Genomic DNA, 27,913 nt, shown 5'->3' with positions numbered 1-27,913 from the left:
GATTGGTTTGTTGTCCATGTTTGTTGAGCTACCGTATTTACCGCATATGTTGGGACACAATAAAATAATTATTTTTTTTCCTGTCCCAGAACGTATAGTGAAACATTTTTTCACTTTGGTCATATGTCCCAAGACTTAAGAAACGAAATAAAATTGTATTGCATTTGTGCTTCCCCCCACCCCACTGCACGTTGCAATAAAGTAGATAAATAAAATGTTGAATTGATAATAAAAAGAGAGAAACTAACCTTGTGTTGTTATCATTTATTCCTTTTTTCAACATGAGCATTTAAGAATAAAATATTTCCACGAAATCCATAAGCGTAGGATTCCATACTGTAGCGTGTATCAATTATGTCCGATACCACATACCATGTTGTTCACATGAACATTGAGAAGCAATTGTGTGTGGTTGTGCTACAAAGTTTGAACATGTTATCCGACTGAAAACTGGAGCCAACAAAATCGCAAACAAGAGGGAAATAGTCAACCGATATCTTGAATACGCCATTCACGCATGACACAGTGTTGGGTGCAAAATAATCAAGATTGAATTATATCCAGGTCTACTGTATGACAGTATGTCACAAATAAAAATGATCATTTTTTCAAAACATATTCACTTAAGTGTAATTGACAATCTTTTCACCAGCTTCGGTTACAAAATTATCCTTAATATTTACCCGCAGACGTCAATGATACTTTGTATTAATTGTAATCACAGATGCCAAACACATAGAACATAGAAGCCCTGGTGGTGAATAAACATGACTGGCAGCAATCAGTTAACTCCTTCTTTGAACCTACTGACAGGACATCAAAGACAAAAGGTGATTTTTATTACAAAGCAAGCCGATCTCAGAAGCCGACTTTGGTTACTTTTTTTTGTTTGGCTAAGGATATCAATACAAAGGTTATTTTATTGCAAAGCAAGCTGACATTGGAAGCTGACTGGATTTTGTGATGTGAGCCGATTTTTTTAATATTTTTTTTTTGTTTAATATACAAAGACGGCTGAGATATGGAAGCAAACTTGGGTTTCTTTTCAATTATATTCACGGGAATTTTGTAAATAAATTGAAACAATGGAACAAATTTTGACGCAATATAGTGCTTTGTGCACAGATGTCGATGAATTCGCAAACGAGAGGGAAATAATCAACCGATATATTGAAGACAACTGCCATTCACGCGTTGCACAGTGTTAGGTTCAAAATAGCCAAAAATAATTTTTATCGAAGTCTACTGTATGACAGTATCTCGCAAAAAAAGTCATTATTTAAAAACACATTCACTTGAGTGCAAGTGAAAATCTTTTCGCCGGCATGGGTTACTAAAGTATCATTACTATTTATCTGCAGACATCAGTGCACCTTTGTAATAATTACTACAAAAAATGCCAAGCACATAGAAGCCCTGGTGGTAAATAAACACAGCTGGCAGCCAACAGTAAACTTCTTCTTTGAACTTACCGACAGGACATCAAAGACAAAGGTTATTTTTATCACAAAGCAAGCCAACTTTGGACTCGGAAGCCGATTTTTTTTTTAATGGATATCAATACAAAGATTATTTTATTGCAAAGCAAGCTGACCTCAGAAGCCGACTTGGATTCTTTTGCGTGTGCCGATTTTTTATATTTTAGCTTCGAATAAACAAAGACGGCTGAAATATGGAAGCTAACTTGGGTTTCTTTTCACCAGTATTCATGACATTTTTTAAAATAAAGTGAAACAATGGAACAGTTTTTAAAGCTTACGATATAATGCTTCGTGCACGAACATTGATGACCCAGCATCATCCAGAAGATATGGAGCAAAATAAAATCACGTGATGAATAGATCATTTCACCGACAATATGATCATTAACATAGATAAAACTCTAGTGTACTTTGATCGCATTCCTGGATGGACTGACTATAAGATGGGCGTCAAAAGTGTGAGAATTAGCAAGACTAGTGCAGATTTGAAAACATCTGACTTTTGTCCTTGCAGTTTCCGCTTCAGGTGGTGTGTTGTCTCTAACATTTTTTCATGGTATGAGAAAGCTAAAAATATATTAATGTACCAAAAGAATAGATCGTACATGTGCAGGAGAAGGGTTGTGTTGATGAGATGCTGCTGCAGTGGATTGAAGAGTTTTATTTCAAGCATACAGTTTTATATTTTTTAAAATAAAATTTCAGTTGGAGTGCAATTTCTGACATGTAATTTTTGAATGATTTAAATGGTGTCCCACAACTTACGACTCGAAAAAAACGATGTGTCCCAGAACATACAGTGCACAAAAAAATTACTTTTAAAATTAATTTATGGTGTCCCAACAAATACGGTGTCCCAACATATACGGTATGTTAGGAAGTAATTTGGAGTGTTAAAGACAATAATGGTTTATGTTATTATTAGAGAGTGGCATAAAACAGGTTGATTTGGCTTTAGTGTATCTAAGTGTGCTTTATCTTGCTAAAATGCCAAAATCTAAACAACCCAAATATGGCATGAAATTAAAAAATAGATGAAAACAGGAATTTCATTGACTGGTATCAACCTGAAAGGGATATAAATATGCATTCTGCCATTCCTGTAAGGTCACTTTTAAGAAGTCCACATTTTTACCCAGGTAGCACCAATCTTGACAAGTTCTGGCAGTCAGTCAGCAACCTGAATTTGCTCACTGGTTGGAGAAATTAATCAGTGGACTCAGTAAATGTTGTACTAATATTGCCACATTGGAATGCAGACACTGAAAGGATATTTTATATTCTGAGGGAAATCAATACTGACTCCAGAGGAAACCTGGATCCAGTAACGACGCATCATCTCCTAAGTGTTGAGGTCAACATTGATGAGGACTGCCACAGATAGTAACTAGGCAATGGTCTACTAAGAAAGGCTAATAATGTTTGTGCTACATATAAAAATAGTATGAAAGGCATCAAATTAGTGTGAAAGGATTGATGTGATTAAATAATATGCATAGTTTAATACAGAAATAGGAAATTTTGCAAGTAGTTGTCATTTTTGTCCATTTACATCCTGATATGAAGTACACACTCCTGACCAGATCTGAAAATCTCATTTGTCCTCAGCTAATTTCTGTTCTGTCACATGTATGTATAATACCACACTTCAAATAAAGTAGGGCTTACAGTGTTGTCTATCTGTATGGTTAAATGTTTTTGTTTTGGGGTCAATTTTAAGATGCTGTTTTGGTTTTTATTCCCTGCCATGACAGTGATACAGTCATAAATTTGTACCTTCATCCATTCATACTTTTATCCATCTTTACATCCATCACACCTTGGTTAGGTTTTATGTTTTGGTAAATTTTTAAGGCACTGTGGTGGAGTGTCCATGTTCTTTGAACACATTTTTATTTTTATTTTTAAAAGTCATATAGCATACATCATATCACTGTCTGCAGGCAAGACATGAAATTCTGCATCTCCCACGTTTCTGTTTAAATTGGTATTTCTGTTTCACTTCTGTACCAGATGTTCCTTTTTGTTACTAATTACAGCATGAAGAGCTGGTAATTCTGTTTAAGCGAGCTATTGTGACTGTTGATGGATTTAGCTTGCTCCAAGCCCTCAAGGCATGTCGGAATCAAATCGCTAGAGGTAACATTTTACTTTAATTTATTGATGATACGGTAAAACCTATCATAAAAAACCATGCCGCCTATGAACAAAGTATGGTCTCTCAAATGAGGTCATCATGTAATATAACATTGATCTATAAATAAAAATCTGGTCTTAAATATCAGGTGGTCTCCTGATATAGTGGTCTCTGAAGTCAGACCATATATTGTTGAAACTTTTCAGCACAAAACTCATCTTGAACTCTTGGTCTGAAATATTTTGCAATTGCAAACTTTAATTTAGAATTAAGTTACAAATATAAACCTTGCAGGGTTTTCTTAACTTTGTTTTATTTTTTAGCATAACCAGGGACGGTCATGGCTTTTAGAAAGGTGTCACTAAAAAATCACCAACCTCAATATTTTGTCACCAGTTTTCACAAAAAATTTGCCAGAACAAGTAGTGAATTATTTTCCAAGTCTATTAATGTAATAGGCAATGAAAATTGTAAAAGATGAGATGGTTATTAATTTATTGACAACATGCAATACAGCCATAATATTACAAAATAAATCATTACATGACCGTTTTGCACTACTTTCATGGTCTTTGCATCCCACATCACTGTTAGTGCATAGGTATGACTGTTGTCACCTGAAATAAATGCATTATCGAATCTAAAATATCTACTTTCCTGACATCTACAGTCTTTATCTCATTTTTTTAATAGAAACATCAGGTATTAAGCAAATCTATATTGTATATATTATGTTCCAAATAATTGCTTTGTAAGGAACTTTAGTTAATGACATTTTAATACCAAAACCCTATGATCGTACTTTGCAATGTAAGATAAGTGACATATAATGCGACCATCGATTTCATGCATTTAGGAATTAAATGCACCCCCAGCCCCGTTTTTATGGCTTGCTTCACAAAGTACATCTCCGTCAACCAGGAGTTCAGAAATTTATTTTTGCCACACTTTACATGCATTGCTTGTAGTGAATTGCTTTCTACATTCCAAGAATTGCTTCCTAAATCCCAAGAACAATCACTGAATGCTGTAGATTTTTTTTTCTTGACAAGCAAACTAGGATCTCCATTTCCACCAATGAAACTTACACAAGTCAACACCTGGCATTATTATACCATATATATAAGCATTAATTACCATCATTAAATTAAAAGAAGGAATGAAGAAACATATCACAGAGCATATGTGTCACAAATAACTTAATTTGGAATAAATGTGTTATTTAGTAAGCAGTGATATATGCATATATGAGTTAACAATAAGGAAATAAGGTGGGATATAAAATGTGGGGAAAAGTTATCACCTGTATGGTAGCTTGAGACCACATTTGAACTATTAACATAAATTCACACCCATTTTAGGAATTATTAGTTATAACAAAAAAAGGCATTGTTTATTGGTCAGTCAAGTGCTAGTGCTTTCACTCATTGTAGAACAGGCAGTTTCTTTGAAGTATGTCAAAGAGACTTGAGTCTAACCTTTAGCTATTGTGCAGTTTGGGCACAGCTGACCAGAATATGAAATGGGGGCACATTGGGGTGTGTGTGTATAATGCTCTCCACAGGGAGAAACAATGTGCCCTTTGAGAATTTCACATGTATTGGACCCGAAAAATTGGTAAATATTTAGTGAAAATGATGCTTAATTATGCAGCATAAAAATTCACGATGGTAGGTCCCAATCTTCGTGTTTTCAGATTCAATCTCCCATCTTGGTTTTTGAAAAGACATATTTTTTACATGACACGCTAGAATAACTGCATGGTATTAACTGAATTAATTCAACAAATATTTAAAATCTTTGGAAACCTTTCTGTACATTTGAAACTTCAACACAGAAGGGGCATTTTTTGTTGGAACGTATTTTAATTTCTTGGAACTATTGGAACTGAAAGGACTATTAGGAAATATGAATTCATTCACCTTGCTGTAAGTTAATTTAATTCTTTCACTCCTAATATTTTGAGAAATAAATTATTTTCAATTATGCAAAACTTGTTTGTTTTGCTATTTCTTGTTGCGTAGTTTAAGTCCCTGGAGTCGTAACATGGGATTGATGGCAAAAGTAAAAGATAGTGAGCGAAATTAACATATATTACTTACCCTGCCTGGATTCATGTTTGGTGACAAACTCCTTCTTCAAAATATCTCAACCAATTGTAAATGAATTGATGACTAGTGCCTTGATATATATCACAGAACATCTGCTTTAACTTTGTATCGTATCACAGCCACAGATGCCCAAGTTTCCAGCTGTCAAGAAGTTTTCAGGAATTTTTGACCTGTTCATCAAGATGTGTTGTTGCACTTGAAGCATTACTACCATCACTACATGTGGATGATGTTGGACTGTCAGATATAACATCATGTTCAGAGAATTTGTACTAAATCCAAATGCTGTCAATTTTGTTAACTTACTCGAGGATGAGACGATGAACAAGCAATGGTACTTCGTTTACCCATGATAAAGTTGCACTGTTGACAGTATATAATTCTGACTGAGATTTTTTCCATTTGCTTTGTATTTATAAACAGCAATCAGTACTTCAATGGTAATCAGTTTTCTCTGAAATTTCAGCAAAACTATGTTATTGGTACATGTAAAAAAAACAGACGGATTAGCCATCATTCAATTAATTGTAGCTGTTTGTGTTTGCATCTTCAGAGGTCAGTTGATGGTATAGTCCAGTAGCATGACTGAGTGTATCACATCATACAGTACACAGGCCAGATATCAACATAAGCGGATTATGATGTTACATTGCACTGTAAAGATGGGTTTGATGGGTTTGTCAATACAAACAAAGGGTTTGTTTACGTGACAGATAGATTCCAGTGCATTGTGTGTCTGGGTTTGTGGCTTCCTTTTGTGGTCCCTTTGAATGTCTCCACTCCAAATCCATGATTGTATGTACAAATTAAACAGCCAAAAAGATTGTTACAAAAAAAATTACCAGATGATATATTTTGTCGCCGATAAGAAATTAAAATCGCAATTTGTGACATTGGCAAAGCCCAGGATGAGCTCTGATACTAAATTTCAAAAATATAAAGCTGTTGCCATAGTTTTTAAGTAGTTTTTTTTGGAGATTAAGCTTTAGATTCGTGTTCTTCTTATGCATTACTGCTGAGTGAAATAATGAGATATTTTCAAGTTTTGTTCTTTTCATGAGGACAGATTTTTGATGGTTTGTTTATCCCTCTTATTTTCATGATTATCAAACACAATTTCATGCAGGACAAAATTTCATTCATGACAAGGTGCACCTAGTGGTATTCTACCTCTATTGTCCATCATCTGTCATCATGATCACACTGGTTTTAACTGGTATAGGGGAAGTGAGTTATGACTAAAGCTGTACTTGAAAACTGAAATTTCACATGTTGATTGAGTAAATCTTCTTTCCTTTTTAAACAATTCAGTTTTGTAGATATTTGGTGTATAATTTATATACTTAGTAATTGATCATATGAATTGAAGATTATACATGTTTCATTGTGTACCAATGTTGGCTGTTTGTTCAGAAAAGATTTGGAACCATCAGGCTCAAACTTTTCAATCATGCTTCAGCCAACATTTGCATTTTTATTGTAAAATGTGTATAATCTCATTATCAATTGTGCAGTTTTCATTGGTCAGTAATTGCTTGTTGCCACACCAGATTCTGGTCAAAAGTCATGTGTAAGGTTATCTCGTTATTAAGATCACTGATAAATTTGAATACGTGCAACATGGCTATATTTATGGTATAATCTGGCCTTTAATTAGCTGAGATTTTTATCACCTAAGAAACCACACATCTCAACAGTTTTTGTCAAACTCAAGTTTATTATAATGATATTGGACGTGCATTGATTTAGACTGCATTTGACATGTATTCTTCATTTGCCCTGTTACTCTGTATTATGGGAATCTCTTTGCGTTGCCATATTTACTCTATATTAGCTCAGCATTCTTTTATTTGCCCAGTTTTATTGTAGTAGTCCAGTTTTCTTATATTGGTTCAGTTGCAATGCTTTAGCCCAAATTTCTGATTTTAATCCAATTTTGAGAATCACATTATTGAACTTGAGTTTCTCTTCTAGTATCATATACTTTCTGTAGTTAATACTTGATCATTTATTCTGATAGCAAGTGCCAGTGGAGAATCCACTTTGCAGCCCCCACCCCTGGCCTACAAGAAGTGGGGACCTCAGGAGCAAGAGTCAATACAGGACTTTCATAGCTGTGGTAAATGATCTTTTAAATACAGTCCCTGTAACATTTGCATATAAAGAACACCTTATTATTAACGATAACATTTCCAAATGCATAACACCATATTATAAAGGATAACATTTTTATATAAAGAAAACCATATTATAATGGATAACATTTCCATATAAAGAATCCTATTTTATAAAGGATATTTATGAATCCTTTACTTTTATTATTTTCGTATATTTCTTTTAACATAAAGAACACTTACCTACAAAAGAACAATTCATCCAGTGGAGAGAGAGAGACATTTTTTATTCCAATACTTGCACATACAGTAGTGTTTGAACATAAAGTCATTCCGACAGTATCCATTTGTAAGTGAGTGAAGTATGAAGTCTGTCAGAATTGTGATTGATGCTATAGTTGGTTTGATTTATTTTACCGTTATTTGTATGAGAGGTAGGAACAATATTTTAAAATATTAAGGTAATTTTGCTAGTTTTGAATGCTTATATGTAGCAACAATATGATTTGTATACATTAGTATGCATAGATTTGTTTGAATGGTAGATACGTTAATTACTAATCCAGCAGGATGCATAAATTTGTTTGAATGGTATATATGTTAATTGCTAATCCAGCAGTATGCATAGATTTGTTTAAATGGTAGATATGGTAATTACTAATCTGGCAGTATGCATAGATTTGTTTGAATGGTAGATATGTTAATTACTAATCCAGCAGTATGCATAGATTTGTTTGAATGGTAGATATGTTAATTACTAATCCAGCAGTATGCATAGATTTGTTTGAATGGTATATATGTTAATTACTAATCCAGCAGTATGCATAGATTTTTTTGCATGGTAGATATGTTAATTACTAATCCAGCAGTATGCATAGATTTGTTTGAATGGTATATATGTTAATTACTAATCCACAGTATGCATAGACTTTTTTGCATGGTAGATATGTTAATTACTAATCCAGCAGTATGCATAGATTTGTTTGAATGGTTGGTATGTTAATTACTAATCTGGCAGTATGCATAGATTTGTTTGAATGGTAGATATGTTAATTACTAATCCAGGAGTATGCATATGTTTGTTTGAATGGTAGATATGATAATTACTAATCCAGCAGTATGCATAGATATTTTTGAATGGTAGATATGGTAATTACTAATCTAGTTGGCCAAATATGATTTAAATGCACACCCGAGTGTGTTTAGAAAACTGCCTGTTTATTCTATTCTGTTCTTTTATACCGTTGTTGGTATATTTTAATAAATCATTTTGAAGTTTGTACACTACATTCATATGCTGTTAGGGCTCTTCTAGTAATAAATGCATAGAGTAGAGAAAGGCATACACAGATTTGTATTGTCATCCATGGATACTAATCTTACATTTTTGTATGGTATTTATTTTAATCTTATAAACTGACTTCTTTTCTGACCAGGTTTGCGCAGAATAAACAGCTTTAGATAAAAACGTTTACAAGCATGTGAATTTTCATGAATATAGTGATACAAGGAAATTTTGTTTACATAGTTACATAATATGCATTTTACCAATTACCAAAATTCCATCTCCCCCAAACCCATGTCATGCTCCACTCCTACCCTAAGTCTGATAATCATTCTACCCCCCCCTTCAGACAGTGACTCATGGATCATTATGCAAAATATATAATGTATCTTAGTTAAATGAATGCAGATAGGAAGTTTGTTTATTTGTCATAATTTACATTTTTGTACTTTTGTTGCCTTTGATTCTCTCTTATGGATCCTAGGGGCAGAAGCCAAGAATGGCATCCTTGTCATAAACGGTTATGACACAGGCAATGTAAATACAAAGTTCTGAGTTTTCACCCAGTGATTTCAAAGGAGATGTGACAGACAGACAGACAGTTGCCAGTCTTGAGCAAGTACAATAGCCTGCATCACAAACCTCCCCATTATGGTATTTTTAAAAAGATGTGGAGGTAGTTTTGAAAGTTTAGCAAGTCGTGATTGCTGAATTTACTGAATTTCCACAAATTTAATAATGCTAATATATTATTGTTTACAGTAATTAGTGTATTTTTATGGTTAAAGGAGAACAATTAGAGGGCAATTTTGCATTTGAGACTAAACAAGTTACAGCTATCAACATTGTAGTAATTATTATTTGTTCTTTAGGTGTTCGCATGCCAAATCCCTTTGACATGATGGTGACAGCCTCATTTATGGGAGGACAAAATGCCAATATTAAATCATCAGTTCCTGCAGCTAATATGTATATTACAGCAGGAATCGGACCTTTTGTTGGCTTCTTTTATGCTATTGAGGTAAGGTTTAAATCAAATTTTTTTTAACCTTGATAATACAGCTTGATACCTTAGTCTATAAGGCTACTGTGTTGGTTCTGATCTTGGAGGAAATTGAGGAAAAACTGGAGGAAATCACTGTGGTCACCTGTATTCCCATCCATAAGTCTTGGACTCTCCAGACTGTTGTGGAATACAAAATGTGCAGATATTAATATGGGAGGAAAAAATAATTCAAACTATGCTTTTTTATATTTTTAAAGCAGGCAGACATGTTGGATCCTATCACTAGAGAAGGTGTTATAATCAACACTATTAAGATATCATAATGTGCTTTAAGTTAAAAATGATGTTAGACTAATATACACCAGAATTGATCTATAATATTTATTTTTTAATTCAGTTTAAATTTACTTTTGTTTACATTAAGGCTGCATGTTGGCATGATTTGATGTCTTATTAATGTATTTAGGGCCCCATATTGTGATGACAGATCCCTATATTAACCAACATTTCCATTGGTTTATCCATTCATTTGTTCATCAGTGTGTATGGCTATTTACTCATCTTGTGACCAGCATAGCTTTGCAACCCTTAAATATAACTGGATGCCATTTGGTAGGTGAATTTGCATATTACATGTAGACATGCCTTTCAAAGGTTTTGTTTTTGATAGGTGAATTGCCTATTAGGTATGTGTCATTAAGAGGTTTCATCTTTTCAGGTCAAGTTTCGATTGCGTTTTTGCCTTGCTTGTACCAAATGCACATCATCTACAACATGAAGTTTCTGTACACTTTGGTCAGAGGATGTCAGGGAAGAGTGTTAAGAATAGAGAGAAACAGACCAAATCTTGCACAGGACAGTCTGTTGTGTTGAATATCCACTCAAAGATGGAATCATTTGTGAGCATACTCAGATCCAACAAGGGAGAGAGCTGAGTTTGGTTTTAAGGCTGCAGTGGTAGAGAATTATTGGGTGTTGCTGGTTTCTGAATTCCTTCTACCCCTATGACCAGTCAGGCCTACAAGGTCAAGGCATCAGTAGACTTAGATGTGGAAGAGGAGCATCCCACCTTCTGTCTTTTACAGATATCACAGATAAATTGCTGACCATCTGGTCAACAAAATACACGATTTGGGCAGTTCAAATGCCATCTTCTTGTTGGTATAAAACTCATTTGGACACTTTTTGTATGGAACTTCCAAATTTAGAGAACAATATCGTGGATTTATTCTACAAAGTTGACAGATGTTTTTCATGCCACCTCAAAACAGGAACATAACATCTTAGTCATGTCTTTGATGTTGGACTTGGCATTGTTAGCTATTATTTGGCTAATTCAAAAGGCAGATAAAGGCTGTAGCTGAAAGCTAACAGCTTAGATTGCAAAAATCATCAACAGACTCTGCTAATAGTGAGGAGACAGGCAGCTCAGAAACTGCCACCCCTGTTTGCCATTTAACCTGTACAGTCCTACCAGACCATCCAGTCTTGAACCCAAAGGAGAGATGATCAAAGACAGAGATATGCGATCATTTACAGCCCACTCACAGAATCAGTTCCAATCCCCATCAAATATCAGGAAGAAACGACCCACTTAATTTAGGAGTCAATCTAACAAAGGAGGCAAGAAACAATGTTTCTCATTCCCCAAGCCTTCTAACACCTGCTGTTGACTTACCATCCTGAGCTTTTTGCAGATATCCCACTTGTGACCATGAGATTCCTGCATTTCCACTCTCATTGGATTGCTCTATTTCCTCAGAATAAGTGGGCAATCTGAGTAATTTTGGAAGGGCTTCATATTTCATTTACTCAACCCTTCCACTTTTGTCCTCTCTGCTCATGATGGACTTGCCAGCAGATTTCAAACAGGACAAAGTTATGCAGCATGATATCTGGTCTTGAATTGACAAGAAGGTGGTGGAGATTGTTAGAAATCTGCAATTTCCATTCATGCTACATGTCTGCGGCATGATGCCCCAGTGGTATACATCACTATAAACTGTCACACTGCAGACATCGTAGCGTTATGACTGAAAAATTGTTTAACTACGTTAAAAATCCAAATCACACACACACATAATTTCCATGGTTCTATTCCTTGATCAGGCCATTCATCAGCCTAAGCCACCTCAACCAATACTAAGTTCTGTCGAAATTCAGGATTAAAGTGACACAATCTTTCAGACTCTTCATCAGAAGGGACAAGTTTCCTATCAGGCTAGATCTGACCAATGTATTCCTTCAAGTCCTATTAATCCAGTTTTATGCTCTTCCATTTGGTCTGAAAATCAGCCCATGGACATTCACAAAGATAATGAACTGCATAGTCACCCTATTCTGGTCAACTTCATCCACAGGGATGGCATTGTATTTGGATGACATCATCCAGCAAGATATGGTCAATTCTATTCTTTTTTAAGGTCAGGAATGTTTGCCTATTCCTGGTGATTCATCTTGTATTTTTATTGAGTTGGGCAAAGTCAGACCTACACCTATCCCAGCTTTTTGTCCATCTGTTTTTGGAGTTTATCACCAATCTCAATCTTGTAAGGCTTGCCAACATTTGCATTGTACTTACCTTCAAACTCATAGAGTCCATTTCCAACAGGGAGTGGACTACAGAAGAGATTTTTTTGCAACTCTTTGGTTTAGCCCATGTGGCAGTGGATCTAATAATGCTGGACCATTTCTTCATTTGGCCCTTGCAGTTGACCTTGCTGACTCAGTGGTGCTCCTTTTCCAGTCCACTCAGACCGAAGGAAAATATAATGATCTAAGTAGTAGCATTCCTTTGTCAGTGCTGCAACTGGGGTTGGCTCACAACAGGAATTTCTTTATAAAAGCCCCTAACTGGAAGATATGGTGTGTACAAATGCCAGTAGATACATTTGGAGAGCCCCGCCTGTGTCCAGGCTTTGGTACAGTCAGTGGCAAGTGGATACTGGAGGAAATTCTTCTTCACATAAATCTTCTAGTAATGAAGGTTATAATTACATCTTTTCACCTCTGCAGGAATGTAGTCCTAACCATGTCGGGCAACTTATTGGTAGTGACCTGCCTCCTGAAGCAGGGGTGAACCATATCATCCGACCTGTGCATTCAGGTTTAGCAGTTGTATTGATGCTTCCAACTAAATAAAAATATAAAAATCAGACTGATTCCAGGCAGACTCATTGTCCAGGCCAGATCTCTGTTAGGAAAGAGCCAGATCAATCATACCAAATGGTCTATTCATCAATTATTCTTTCATCAGATTTGAATGCGTTGAGGGCATCCATTGATTGACCTTTTTGTGACAAGGTGGAACCACAAACTGCCCACCTTTGTTTCTCCAGTTCTCTAGGCAGAAGCCTGAGCTATGAATGCACTATCAATCAGATGGCAGTGGTTACAGTCCTTAGCTTGAATTCCATCAGTCTTAGTACCAAGAATAATACAGAAGTTGATGGTTAGAACTGCAAACTGATTTTAATAGTCTGGTTATGATGGGACACATCCTGAATCAGAGTACTACTGAACTTTATGACAGATATGCCAAGAAAAATTCTGACCAAGCTGATTCTTCTCAAACTGGCTGTGGTCCTCTTTCATGCCTGGCTCTGGCCCAGGGTGTCTTGTAAAGGAAATAATTTTAACCTTTTATCTTAGAGAGCATCTTACAAGCACAAAGGCCAGCCACTATGAAAACATGTTAGGGAAAATAGTGTATTTTCTGGAACTGATGAAAGTCAACATCATCATCCCTCTAAGTGCCCCAATTCCACAACTGGCTGACTTCTTTCTCTGGCTGTTCAAGGAGAAAAGATGGTTCTGATTATCATCAATGATATCTGAAACTTTCAGGCATTGTAGCAAAGGGATATTTGTCATGTTAAAAATCTGTCAGACGTATTAACCAGTTTTGATCTGAATTGACCAAAATCCCTCATCCTGTTTCCAAATGGAATCTCTCATAGGTTTTGACATGGTTCAGTTCTGATCAATTCCAACCTGCAGCCAGAACCTTGCTGAAGCTACTGTCATAGAAACCATACTTTCAGATAGCCTTAGCTTCAGCATACAGGGTGAGCGAATTACATGCCCTTTCAATATATTTTAAGAATCACCATTTGAAATTGGATGGTTCTACAATCCTAATGTTGCTTTGAAGAATAGACTGCCGTCAGTGGGCATTCATATGTTCCCTCTTTGATAGATATGTTCACAGAAGCAACCATACAAAATCCTGACCTTGTCCACTAACATTACTTTAAAGCACACAGAGAAAATGGTGGAACAAGAAAGCAACTCTTTTTCCTGGTGGTCAGGAAAGAGAATATCACCCCTTGAACCCTTTAGGTGGCGCTCTACAGTTTCGTATTTTGCATAGGGTTAGGATTTTAAAGAAAAGAATTTCCCTGGCTTTCCACACTGGTTATACTAGCTATTTAAAAAAGACCTTGTATATCTTAGGTATAATGCAAAGAACCTTTAATTTCCTTTATTTTGGTGTATGATTGATGGGTGTACTATGGGTTATAGAGTATACAGCTTGGCCTTACTTCAAATGTGCACCTTTCAAAAAAGTGCTAGCTCTACTTGGTCCTTTTCACTTCCTGAACTTCAGAGGTAAATTGTATAAAAAAGAGCTGATAACTTTTTTTACATTTTATATGTTTGGTAATTCATTCATTGCACTTTCAGAAGCTGGTATTGTCTAGTCTGGCAAAATTCATTTTCCCTATTTTAATAGGTGCTATGTATAGTGTACTTTAGACTAATTCAGACTGATTTTTTAACACAAGGGAGCAGTCATTTTAGTTAGCAGTGTGCTTAAATCATGTAAAATTTACAAAAGTACAATATCCAAAAGAAATATTATCCACATTACATTAATGTAGCATAGAGGTATGCCTACATTCTCTCCACTATGCGTGTTTTAAATGCGAACTACTTCACCTTACATACGTCACTCTCTCAAAAAGTACATATTATCTGGTGAGCGCCCCCTTAGTCATGGCTGAAGTGGGTTTTATACTTAGTGTACTTGGAAGTCTCAAAAGATCAGAGTTGCCTCATGAAGATTTCAGTCAATGAAATTAGAGCATCTCTGCATGCCTGACTTTCAAACTTATGTTTCTATTTGATAAATAATAGATGCTGTTGGCTGACATACACAGTGATCCTTTTTTAGTGTATAACTTGGTGATCTAGCTTTGCAGAGATGTGATTTAAATGTAGTAGATCCAGTGGCCATTGCAGAGATGACCACCAGACCCAGTTGATGTCAGTGCAACCTACTCACAGTACTGCTTTTGCCTGGAAAAGCTTAATCAGTAGGAAGAGTTCATCAATTAATTTCTTAACTGTATAACAAGGTTAATTAGCAAAATTGAGTTAATTGGAGTTCCATAGTCCCACAACATCATTGATAGGAGTTGTGGCCCCTGATTGTCTGTCTTCCTGGTTTTGATTTCCACAGCATAACTTTACTAAGCTTTGCTGCATTTCAACCTATATTGGCATGCACCTTTATAGTGAAGGGGCAATGAAATAATTTGATTTCCAGTACGCCACAACATCATTTACTAGCATAATTGCTGCATATGGCCCATATTCCCAAATTCGGTTTGAATGGCACAATTTTTATTTCCACCAAAGCTGGCATTCATTTGGATTTCCAGATTCTACATCATTATTTACAAGAGTTCTGGTGCCTAAATGCTCATAGTCTCCAAATATTGGTTTTCCAGCAAAAGCTCTTCTGTTTAAAGCTCTGCCAAGTGATTTGTTGAGCCACACTCTAGGATGTACCCATTCCTGCAAGATGAAGTCAGCGCTTGCAGCACAATAAAATTTTGGGGCATTTTTTTCTCTCACATTGTTATTTTCTTAAGCCCATGTGTTAACTTTACAATTCATTGCAATGAAAGCCTAAGCAGGCTTGGTGACCCAGGCTACCCTTATATGTGCCAGAACTTACGGATTGGCAATGCATAGTAGGTATATTACTGGTACTTATTTGCTGTACTGGTCATTGCTGCTAAAGTTAGAGGCTTTGTTTTTTACTTCTGCATTTAATTTTTCTTTGGTGTGACAGAAAGATCTCTTTGATTATGGAAGGTTCTTAATTTCCCTTGATATAGTTTATATGTCTCCATATTAGTATAGTTACTTCAGTACATGACACAGTGTTATGATTTCAGAATGGTTAAAATCTTTTGAAACAACTCTTTTTTGAAAAATTAACACTTAAACTGGAATGATCAAAATTAGAAACAATGGGACTCTATTTTGAGAGAACGGCTTTGGTTTATGTTAATCTTCAAAGGTTGCATAATATTGAAGAAATGTTTTGTCATGTAAAATAGTAACTTCAGAGAAAACATTGTTACATGTACATGTCATGGACAGCTAAATAAATAATTGCATTTAAGAATGATATGGGTGATAAATTATGTGTGGCAGTTGCATTTATTCCATGAATAATATTAAATGAATGTTATTTTGAAGTCTATTTGACAGCATTTAGGCAGCAATTAGTGCAAGTTTCAGTGTCATTTCTAAGGTGCATCTTAAAATAATAACCACTATGTGGATATCTAGTACAAAATTGTAAACTGAAATGTACTTAAATGAAACATTACTTAAATACATTACAGCACCATAAAGGGGATGATGGTAACTGATCAGGAGTGCAAGGATTTTTGCTCCAATTAGGCTAATTTTGGAAACAGCTCATAACAGCATACTATTTGGGGTAAAACAATTTAATTGGTAGTTTCTGTTAGATACAGAAGGAGATTCAATTAATATTTATGTATTGAAAATAAAATGAAAGCTGATTTTGAAAAGTGAAATAATGTTTGTATCTTTAAAAGAACTGGTTGAATACCAGTAGATAATGTAAATATGAGTGACTGAAAGGCCAGAGAAATTTTGTATTTCTAAGTTCTTGCATCTTTCATAAAGAACAAATATAGTTTCAGAATTATGATAATTAAACATTGGGATTTTCAATAATTTAAAATAAGCAATAGTCTGTAATGGAGATCCCCTGTACAGACCATGTCTCAGTGACACCTGTATTTCAACCAGATTTATAACTTGGATGGTAGCTCATTGACATGTCTTTCAACCAGATTTGTAACTTGGATGGTGGCTCGGTGACATCTGTCTTTTAACCAGATTTATAACTTGGATGGTGGCTTATTGACATGTCTTTCAACCAGATTTGTAACTTGGATGGTGGCTCTGTGACATGTCATTGACATGTCTTTCAACCAGATTTATAACTTGGATGGTGGCTCATTGACATCTGTCTTTCAACCAGATTTATAACTTGGATGGTGGCTCATTGACATCTGTCTTTCAACCAGATTTATAACTTGGATGGTGGCTCATTGACATCTGTCTTTCAACCAGATTTGTAACTTGGATGGTGGCTCAGTGGCCACTCTTCTGGACTTTTGATTAGAAGGATGCAGGTTTGAATCTTGCCCAGACCAGATTGGTTGGCAGCATTGGTGTGTCCCTGGGCAAGGAACTTTGCTCTGATTGTCTTGACATGACATAACCATTCATGTGGGGGGCCCCGAGTGGACAAATGGTCCAAAGCACTCTCTGTTATGGATCACTGCCATCTCACCTCTGCATGGGTTCGATTCTCGGATTTGGCCAATGTGGGTATGTGAGAAAGCTTGCCAGTAGCTTCTTTTGGGTCGGTGGTTCTTTCCAGAGTTTTCCCGGGTTCTTCCTGCACCATTAATACTGGCCGCCATGTATAGCCTATCTTGTGCTGAAAAATGGCGTTAAACCATACAACAACAACAACAAATATTCTTGTGTTGATGTGCTAATAAAATCCAACCAATCAATCAGTAAGTCATTCATTTAAACTTTTTTAAGAAGTATGAAGTCATTATGTACTGAAGCTGTATATTAATTTTGTTACCTATGAATCCCAATTGTTCCTTGTCCCTTTTTTCATTGGTATCAAACTTCAGGTAGACAGTTTTGTAAAGAGTTTTTTCCCATTGCCAGGGGAGTGCTCCACCCATACTTTCAGATGTCGCTTATGCAGTGGCTAGCAAGTTGAAATCTGCCATAATGTCTGCAGCCAGGTAAGATTTTACATTTCTTTAAAGATATTACCCAATCATATTTCATTAGAACATTCATTACTTCACAAATGCAGCCATCCCAAACATTTTTCAATGAAAGTGCTAAAACATTTGCTTGCTGAGATGGAAGTCAGACGTTCATGCCATCTGTTGCATTACTGAATTCAGTTATGTTAATCAAATACAACGTTTTTTCCAGAGTCAAATGCAACTTTTTTTTCTCCAGAAAATTCAACATAACCATTGCTGATTATTGGATACGTGTCCACATTAGTTTCTAACATCAAATAGTTTTGGTGTATTTGAACTAATACACTGGATTTCATACAGAAATGTAGAGAAATGAAGGAAATATATAAGAACATAATTAGCATACTAATACCTATGGTATTAATAATTTCATGTAATAGACTTTTGTCTTTGGTTTGCTAAATGTTTGTATCATCATTGTATCATACACATTCATGTCTTAACTGGTGAAAAACAACTGTTTGATTTTACAGTGGGTGGCTGAACTTTGGACATAAACATCAGACAGATGATAAACACAAACCTAGGATTGAGCCGGCCACTCCTTTACCTTGCAGGTATGGTATCTTCAGTTCACATATATCAACAATCACACACACTTTTGTCATATTTTTAGTGAATTTTATTGGAGGAAGCAGGTTAGATAATAAATTAGATTTTAAAGGTTTCATAGAATTATGAATATCTTGCAGATAAAATCCCTGCAGATGAGTTTTATTTCAGATAAGAAATGAACACTGGCTTGACTTGAACAAATAAACCATTTTTAATCCTCACTTACGATTTGTGTAGATGCCGCTGCAGGTGCATGTTTATATGCTTAGGAGCATCCAGAATGAAAATAAATAAGACCAATATGCACACAGCTGCAAAAAAAGCTTGATCCACATTTATACTGAACATCTGTTTCAAGCAGGCATGTGCAACCTATGGCCTGCAAGCCAAATATGGCCAGTGACCTGAGTTTTTTGCTTGTTAACTTCATAGGGTGTGACTTTAAAAATTACTTACCCATCCCATGCCCTTGAGGATTTGCACATGCCTGGTTTTGAGGTGCTAGAGGCCTAATGATAATGTGTTGAGTATATGCTGAAATATCATGGAAAGAGGGATTGGATATTGGGAATTGTTGCCTTGTGTGACAGAGAAGAGGAGTACACTGCTTTCCACCACATTTCTGGTTTCAATTATATTTAGGCATGTGACCTTGCATTTTGGGATCTGATGGTAACAGTGGTGGTTTCACTGACATAAATTGAGCTTAAACTGCTGATAATTATAAGGACCATGAGGGCTAGTGAGATGGACATTTGGGATGTGTTAACTGACCATAAGGGCCAGTAAAATGGACATTTGGGATGTGTTAACTGACCATAAGGGCCAGTAAAATGGACATTTGGGATGTGTTGACTCACCAAAAGAGCCAGTAAAATGGACATTTGGGATGTGTCAACTGACCATAAGGGCCAGTAAAATGGACATTTGGGATGTGGTAACTGACCATAAGGGCCAGTAAAATGGACATTTGAGATGTGTTGACTCACAAAAAGAGCCAGTAAAATGGACATTTGTGATGTGAGGACTGACCATGATGGCTAGTAAAATAGACATTTGGGATATGGGGACTCAGAAGATCCAGTAAGTAGACATTTGGGATGTGTTGACTGACCATGAGGACCAGTAAAATGGACTTTTTTGGGAGATGGGGAATCTCCAGAAGATCCACTAAAATGGACATTCGGGTTGTTGTGACTCATGAAGAGAAACATAAAAATGGACATTTACAGTGTATTGACTCATTAGGAGAGTTAGCAAAGTGGACATTTGGGATGTTATGACTCATTGAGATGGGTAGTAAAATGGCCATTTGTGGCATTGTGACTCATCAAGACAGCCTTATTTGTGTGTGGTGACTTATCAGGAGAGTTAGTAAACTGGACATTTGGGATGTGGAGACTTGCTCGGTAAGCCATTTATATGGTCATTTGGGATGTGGTGACTGATCAGAGAAGCCAGTAAAATGAACATGTTGGATATTGTAACACTTTGGAAGAGTTGTCAAAGTTTTTATGTTTTTAGGCTCTTACAAAATGAAACAAGAAAAAATGAAGACAACAAGCTTTATAAAATTTAACAAATAATTTATTTCCTTGAAAAACAAGGTAAAATGAGAAAAAGAACAGTTTTACGAATAAAATCCAAAAATAATCCAAGAATTAAAAGTCCTAGAAACAAAAAGTCCTAATGAAACTGAGTTTGAATCCCGACAAAATCCAAAATGGAAGGCGATGATGTATGTTGTGGTCAACACTGTACTGATGTGTCAACAGTTCTTTGTTGAATCACAGATAGCAATATTCCAATTTGAATCCTGTATAAATTTCAATGAATGTCCTTGTCCAGGATTTAATTTAGAGCACAAGTATTTCCAGGGAAAACAATCTTGAAATCCAAATAATTTGAAGAAAATAATTAGCTTAAAACGGGTCAAAACATAAAATACCTGGATGTCTCCAGTGTTAAGGCAAGTGTGACTATTATTTTTCAAAAGATCAACATTAAATCTAGCTACAAAGCAAAACAGATGCCTGGATGTGGGTCAATCCTCTGGAGAAACCTAATTGATGCATGTTATTTAACACATAGTTCAAGTATGGCCTCGATGCCACTTTATGAATCTTACTCTGAGAAAGAATATTTTTAAAAAAATTTTCACAATTGTTAACTACAAACTATCACTGGTTCTGAATCAAGGCCAGGAACTAGGTCAGCATTAGATAATACAATGTTTCTATAAAGTTGTCTACATCAAAAATAACAAAATCAGTCAGAACTGAACTCTGTTCTAGTAAATAAAGTTACATTTACAAAAGTAATGAAATAAAAAAAATTAAAACTTACAAACAAACAATTAAATTGAATCAGATATAAATTAAATCAAATATACATAACAAAGTGGATGGTTGGGATGTGGAGACTCACTAGGAGAACCAGTTAAATGGGTATTTGGGGTATAGTGACTCAGCAGGGAAGCTAGTAAAATGGATATTTAAGATGTAGTGACTCATCAGGGGAGCCAGGTAAATGGATATTTGGGATGTGGTGTGTCATCAGGGGAGACAGGTTAAAGGATATTTGGAATGTAGTGACTCATCAGGGGAGCCAGGTAAATGAATATTTGGAATGTGGTTTGTAATCAGGGGAGACTGATAAAAGGATATTTGGGATGTGGTGTGTCATCAGGGGAGACAGGTAAAAGGATATTTGGGATGTAGTGACACATCAGGGGAGACAGGTAAAAGGATATTTGGGATGTGGTGTTTAATCAGGGGAGACAGGTAAAAGGATATTTGGGATGTGGTGTGTCATCAGGGGAGACAGGTAAAAGGATATATGGAATGTAGTGACTCATCAGGGGAGCCAGGTAAATGGATATTTGGGATGTAGTGACACATCAGGGGAGACAGGTAAAAGGATGTTTGGGATGTGGTGTGTCATCAGGGGAGACAGGTAAAAGGATATTTAGTTTAAGAGGGCCAATAAAATGGCCATTTGCATTGTTGATACTCATCAAGACAGTCAGTGAAACATCCCAATGTTGTAAATGGATATTTGGGACGTTGCGACTTCGCTAGAGAGCCAGCAAAATGGACATTTGCATGCAGAAACTATTAAAAGCTTCAAATCTTCATTTTGTTGTATGTTTTTATCATTGGAACACATTTGAGATAATTTTGTGTTGATACAATTGAAACTCATTACGTGAATTGAAATTGATATGTCATTTTATCACAAACAGCACTGTGACGACAAGGTAGCATCAAAGCTTGAGCAATTTCACTAACATGTTACCACAGCATTTGTCGTTTTATGAAATAGTTTGATAATTTACTTTACATTCCTCAATATGTTAGATGGATACATTCCTCAGTATGTTAGATTGATACATTCCTCAATATGTTAGATGGATACATTCCTCAATATGTTAGATGGATACATTCCTCAATATGTTAGATGGATACATTTTTCAGATATGGCTTACCAGACCAGAGAAGACAGGGTACCAGTATTTCCCTGTCCCCGAATGGCAAGTATGCTGCCACCACTGACAGCTTTGGAAGGGTTATCCTAATTGATGTTGAGCAAGGTGTAGCCTTCAGAATGTGGAAGGGTAAGAAATGAAGTATGATGGTCCCCCTCTTACATAGTCATACTTATGAGGCCCTGAACCATATCTTGCACCAAGGTAGCTTGCTTCTATTTTATTGTTTTGTCCCACCCAAAAAAGGCCACCCTCCTAGTATAAGGTCATCATTTTCTCAGAAGAGTTGGCATCCTAAAGCGGGACTTCTACCAGCTAACAGTTTGTCCCTGCCTTTTTTCCCGAAAGAAAATAATGGAACACTGTGATCCATTATTTGTCTGCATGTTTGGAGCTGAGTGGATATAGAGCTGAAGAAATTTAAGAGGCACAACTCAAGTTGTACCAAGAAGCACAAATGTTTGACTTCTTTCATCACATATCAAAATACTTACCATACAAAAAGGGGAGTTATTTGTTAAGTATATTTAAACTTGTTTCTAAAGTTGCATTTTTACCATTTGTGATATCATGAGACATGTTGCATGTTTATTTTTGTATTAGAACAAGAGTGATGATTATGTTATGAGATTTCTCCTTCAAATTCATTCCACATTCACATTAATATTATTTGTAAAAGTCTGCTACCTACCAAATCCATGCTTAGTATAAAGATGAAAATTGATCTTTTCTTTCTCAGAGAGACAAATAGCAATAACTGTTTCCCATTACTTCCCAGGTATCACTAGTTTTTAAGCTTCAGTTCTATACTATCAACTTCATATGTGATATCTCCCATAAATACATGTCAATATCGTTGTCAAAATTTGCCATTCTTCCAGGAATTTTGACTTCTTGTGTGTAATAATCATTTCTGTACAGGTGGTATAATTTTTACATTTTTCCAATTTTTGTGTGTACTTGTCACATTGTCAAACTTCATCTAAATAGACTGTGCATAACATGCTATCATTGAATGCATGTTGCTGGCAGCCATGCCAACCATACACCCTGCAAACCAACTGGCTATTCTGGTATAAAATTAATCCAGTTGACCTAACTTATCATATGCTTATGGTTTGTCCACAGAATAGTTACCATCTTTTACATAGATTTGATGGCCTTGAATGTGCTGTGCTACTGTTTATGGTTTATCTGGATGTGTAAGCTGAACCTGAACAGAACTCTACACACAGTAAATATGAAGATATTCTTACTCAGATCCAACCATTGAGCAGACTGAGATCAGCTTCAAGGCTGCTATCAAAGAAATGTCAGCTTCAGAATGCCCTACTGCCACACAAAACTGTAAGTTCCAAGTGTCTGTAGATCTCAAAGATGAGGAAGAGACTCCATACTTCTGGCTGCTTCCCTAGTCTACAGAAATTAGAATGATTAATGACGGTTTGTTGGACAGAGCCTGTGATCTGAAAGCCAGGTGCAAGCGACATTCTCATCTCACTATTACAAAATACACTTCCCAGCTCCAGATAAAAATAAAGCAGTGGTTCATGTTTTCCCATCAGTTTCATAAAGTGGACAAGAAAATGTTCCATGCCAGTTTGAAGCTGGATCGAAACATTGCCACATTTTCAGTTATTAAACTTGGCTTCATTGGTGATTTTCTAGCTTGCAGAAACATTGGACAATGAGCGTGATGACCCAGATTCCTCAAGTCATTAACAGGGCAACTCACCAATCCATGTTGAATGTTCTGACTGACGTTGGGAATCTTGACGTGATACAATGTGGTGTTTGCACTCCACGTCGCTCAGCCAAATCAGAACAGACAAATTCTCGTCTATTTTATATGGCTGAATTTGGGAGGTAGCTGTCTTATATCCCAGATTTTAATGTGATTGGGCAAGTATTTTCAGAGAAACACAAGTTACTAAAAAATGTGCACTTGTGTCAATCACAGCATAACTAGAGGATCTGACATTAATATTAAAACAATATGAAGTTGATTACAAGTTCAGTTATGTCATTTGCCACAAGCTGTTGCTGGTTCCTTGTATACTGTGCAATTCACCAAGATTTTTCTTGCATGTTGAAGGAATTCAAAGATTTGGCCTTATTTGGCTGTTGTTTTTCTGACATGAGGTTACTAATGGGTATGGAATTATGGTGATAAACATTAAAACTTGTTTGCAGGATACCGAGATGCCCAGGTTGGCTGGATTCAGGTATATGAGGAGGAGAGTGCCAGTGGCAGGACTCATGGTGGACACATTGCTCAATTTCTAGTCATTTATGCATCCAGAAGGGGTTTGTTAGAGGTATGTATAAAGAGGATGTACATTTTTCAGGTTTATATATGATACATTATCATTGTCAGATTTACCTCTCCAGAAGTCTTTGAATACTTTATGATATATAAAGACCCTCCTTGAACAGTATTATATTGTGTTTTTCTGGTAGACACCATTACTATATTTTATTCAAGCAAGCAGAAGATCCTAAATATTTCTTCTTTATTTTGCAGATATAATTTTAAAGTAAAAAATTTGACTTTGTCACATGTTTACGGGCATGATTAAATTATGCTCACCAATCTGGATTTATAGAATGATTAAGAATATTTTTGTTAAAATTCAGCATTCTGAATTATATTGAAGAAATTAAAAAAATTTGGGGACATAATTTTGAACATGATATTCTGTATATGTATAAAAGCAATTATGGAAAAAGTACTTCAGCACCAGTATGATTGACTGGAACATAGAATATAGTTTCTTAATGTGAAAAACAGAATTAGATGAAAAGAAACAAGTTAACTAGACTGCAAGGTGAAAATGTCTGCAGCGGTAAAGAGAAAGTGAAAAAAGGATGCATATAATATGAAAGGAGAATGTTTGTTTATAGTTATTGTTCATGCAGTAATTATTTAGGAATTACATATATCTGAATAAGATAAATAGATACACCTTTTATCCTTATTGGACCTTAATTGTTACTGACTGTACAGGTATGTAAAGGCTTGGAGGCTAAAATGATTTCAGTAAATGCATATCTATTTCATTCCAAATGAATAAAAATGAAAGGAAATGATGGATGAAAATGATGAATGAAAATGATGAATGCAAAATCTAAATGCATTGCTGAGACTATAAACAAAAGATGAGTTTATATAATTAAAAAATGCAAATGAGAATTCAACAGAATGCAAATGGAATGCAGGTAGAAAGCCAATTTGGTAAAACTTAATAATTTAAGATCTGCCTATTGAAGTTTTCTGTTAAGGTTTTTGTAGCTTGGATATAGTGTGGTACATAACAGGGAATTCAGGAAGAACAATGCATTCCATGGAATTCTTGTTTTTCATTTGTCTTAAAAGGTAGGTATTTTATATGTATTCTTTTGTATTTTCTACAAGGTTAAAGTCTTTTCTAGCCTAGAAGTAGTTCTGAAATCTAGAACTACCCATTTTCTTTATTGTGAATTGGTTAATACGGCTTCATTCTTCTGAATTGAATGCTATCCCCATGCAGGTTAATCCCCTAGCAGATGCTGGTATCCATTTGTAGCTGAACTGACCACAGCAAGTGACCTTAAGTGCCTTGTTCAGAAGTACAGCATTGATGGCCAGGGCAGGACATAAATTCACTACTCTCTGATACCAAGGACAGCAGTGCCCACCATTAGAGTACAATAATATAATTGATGTGTTTTTATGTACAGGTTTGGATGGCTGGCAGTGGACCTAGAGTTGCTGCCTTCAATGTCAGCAAGTGGAGTTGTCTGATTTGTCCACCCCATGGCATTCTGGGATTGAATAATGTCACATGTAAAGGGGTAAAAACCAAAGCATTCCAATGTGCCTTGGTTGATATAAATGGCTCCATTTTGACAGTTGATGTTCCATTTCATCTTGCACTCAGGTTTGTTACAAGATACCTTTTGCTGTATATTTATTATGGCATTTCTCACACATTTTATTTGAGAGACTATTTTCAGTAGCAAAGTAATGTTCATTTTTTTATGTACCTGATGGTAGAGGGTATTGTGTTATGATGTTGTATGTTTGTCTTTCTGTTACCAATTTTGTTGGGGCCGAGTGGTCTAAAGCGCTCTTCGTTACGGATCACTGCCATCTCACCTCTGTCTGCGGCGGTTCGAGTCTAAGATTCAGCCAATGTGGGCATGTGAGAAAGCTTGCCAGTAGCTTCTCGTGGGTCGGTGGTTCTTTCCGGGGTTTTCCGGGTTCTTCCTCCACCATTAATACTGGCCGCCATGTATAGCCTATCGTGCTGAAAAATGGTGTTAAACCCCACAACAACAACAACCAATTTTGTTTGTGCACAATAACTTCAGTTGTCCATCATCTACAGTTACTAAACATTGTGGATGGGTTGCACTTGGAGTAAGAAAAAGCCATATCAAATGTTATGCTTGTTGAAATGTCAAGGTCACTGTGACTGAAAGAAGAAATTTAGTTTCTGCACAGTTACTCAAGTTCTCCACCTTTTACCATTACCAAATCTTGTTGGTGGCTTGCACTTGGAGTATGTGTGTGATGTGATGTGATTTTGATTTTTAAGATAGCTTTAACAATTTTTCAGTCATATCGCTATGATGTCTGCAATGTGGCAATTTATAGTGATGTCTAGCACTGGGGCATCATGCCGCAGACATGTAGCATGATGTCCCACCCAGTCACATTATCCTGACACCAGGCCGACCAGTCCTAACACTAACCTCTTAATGCTGAGCGCCAAGCGAGGCAGCTGTTATTACCATTTTTGTAAGTCTTTGGTATGACTCAGCCGGGGATCGAACCCACGACCTCCCACATCCGAGGCAGACGCTTTAACCACTAGGCCACCGGAGCGGTGCACTTGGAGTAAAGTAAATGCTTATCAATTTTGGGCTCAAATGTCAAAGAATGTAACTGAAAGATTAATAGTTTCAGCACAAAAACTTGAGTTCTCCACCATCTGCAGCTTTGTGGATGGCTTGCGTTTGGGGTAAAAACTTTGTGAATGGCTTGCACCAGGGGTAAGAACTTTGTGGATGGCTTTCATTTGGGGTAAAATCTTTGTGGATGGCTTGCACTTGCGATAAGGAAGATCTGAGGTTTTTTGTGTGGTTTTTTAGTGGTCTTTAATGGCACTTTCAACACATTATTGGGTTCATTATGCTGAGAAAATGGAAGTTAAGTGCCTTTTCCAAGGACACGCTGAAGCAGCTAACCTGTGCTAGCATGAGAACCCTGTCAATTTCAGGTTTGAAAGATGAAATGTAAAGGTCACCTTGACTGAAAGAAGAAAAATGGTTTCAACACAGTAACTTGAGTTATCCATTATTTATGGATCTCAAACTTTGTGGTTGTCTTGTACATTTTATAAGGGAAACCTAAAGAAACTGGAGTCAAATGGTCAAAGGTTAAGGTCACTTTGAAAGAATAAAAATGGTTTCCACATAATAAAATTAGTTCTACATCATAGACCTGACCGAGGCATTGTGGATGGTTTGCACAGAGGGTAAGGAAAAGACTTACTGATTTGAGCATCAAAAGGTCAAATGCCAAAGACTGGAAAATAAAAATGATTTATGTGAAAAG

General features: G+C 36.0%; 1 protein-coding gene across 1 annotated transcript in view; it reads left to right on the top strand.

The window, feature by feature from the left end:
- LOC149804596 (rab3 GTPase-activating protein non-catalytic subunit-like) overlaps positions 1-27,913 on the top strand; it is a 127,998-nt gene that overhangs the window by 15,547 nt on the left and 84,538 nt on the right. The window contains exons 7-14 of the mRNA XM_089942055.1: positions 3,521-3,620; positions 7,750-7,848; positions 10,001-10,149; positions 18,160-18,239; positions 18,743-18,826; positions 22,301-22,440; positions 24,505-24,629; positions 26,032-26,231. Of these exons, the coding sequence (XP_089798181.1) occupies positions 3,521-3,620; positions 7,750-7,848; positions 10,001-10,149; positions 18,160-18,239; positions 18,743-18,826; positions 22,301-22,440; positions 24,505-24,629; positions 26,032-26,231 (977 nt within the window). The remainder of the gene's footprint in view (positions 1-3,520; positions 3,621-7,749; positions 7,849-10,000; positions 10,150-18,159; positions 18,240-18,742; positions 18,827-22,300; positions 22,441-24,504; positions 24,630-26,031; positions 26,232-27,913) is intronic.

The sequence above is a fragment of the Sinohyriopsis cumingii genome, chromosome 2, assembly GCF_028554795.1.
Source record: "Sinohyriopsis cumingii isolate HCF-2022 chromosome 2, ASM2855479v2, whole genome shotgun sequence".
Classification (NCBI taxonomy): domain Eukaryota; kingdom Metazoa; phylum Mollusca; class Bivalvia; order Unionida; family Unionidae; genus Sinohyriopsis; species Sinohyriopsis cumingii.
The sequence above is the reverse complement of the archived record's forward strand: the minus strand, read 5'-3'. Positions and strand labels throughout refer to the sequence as shown.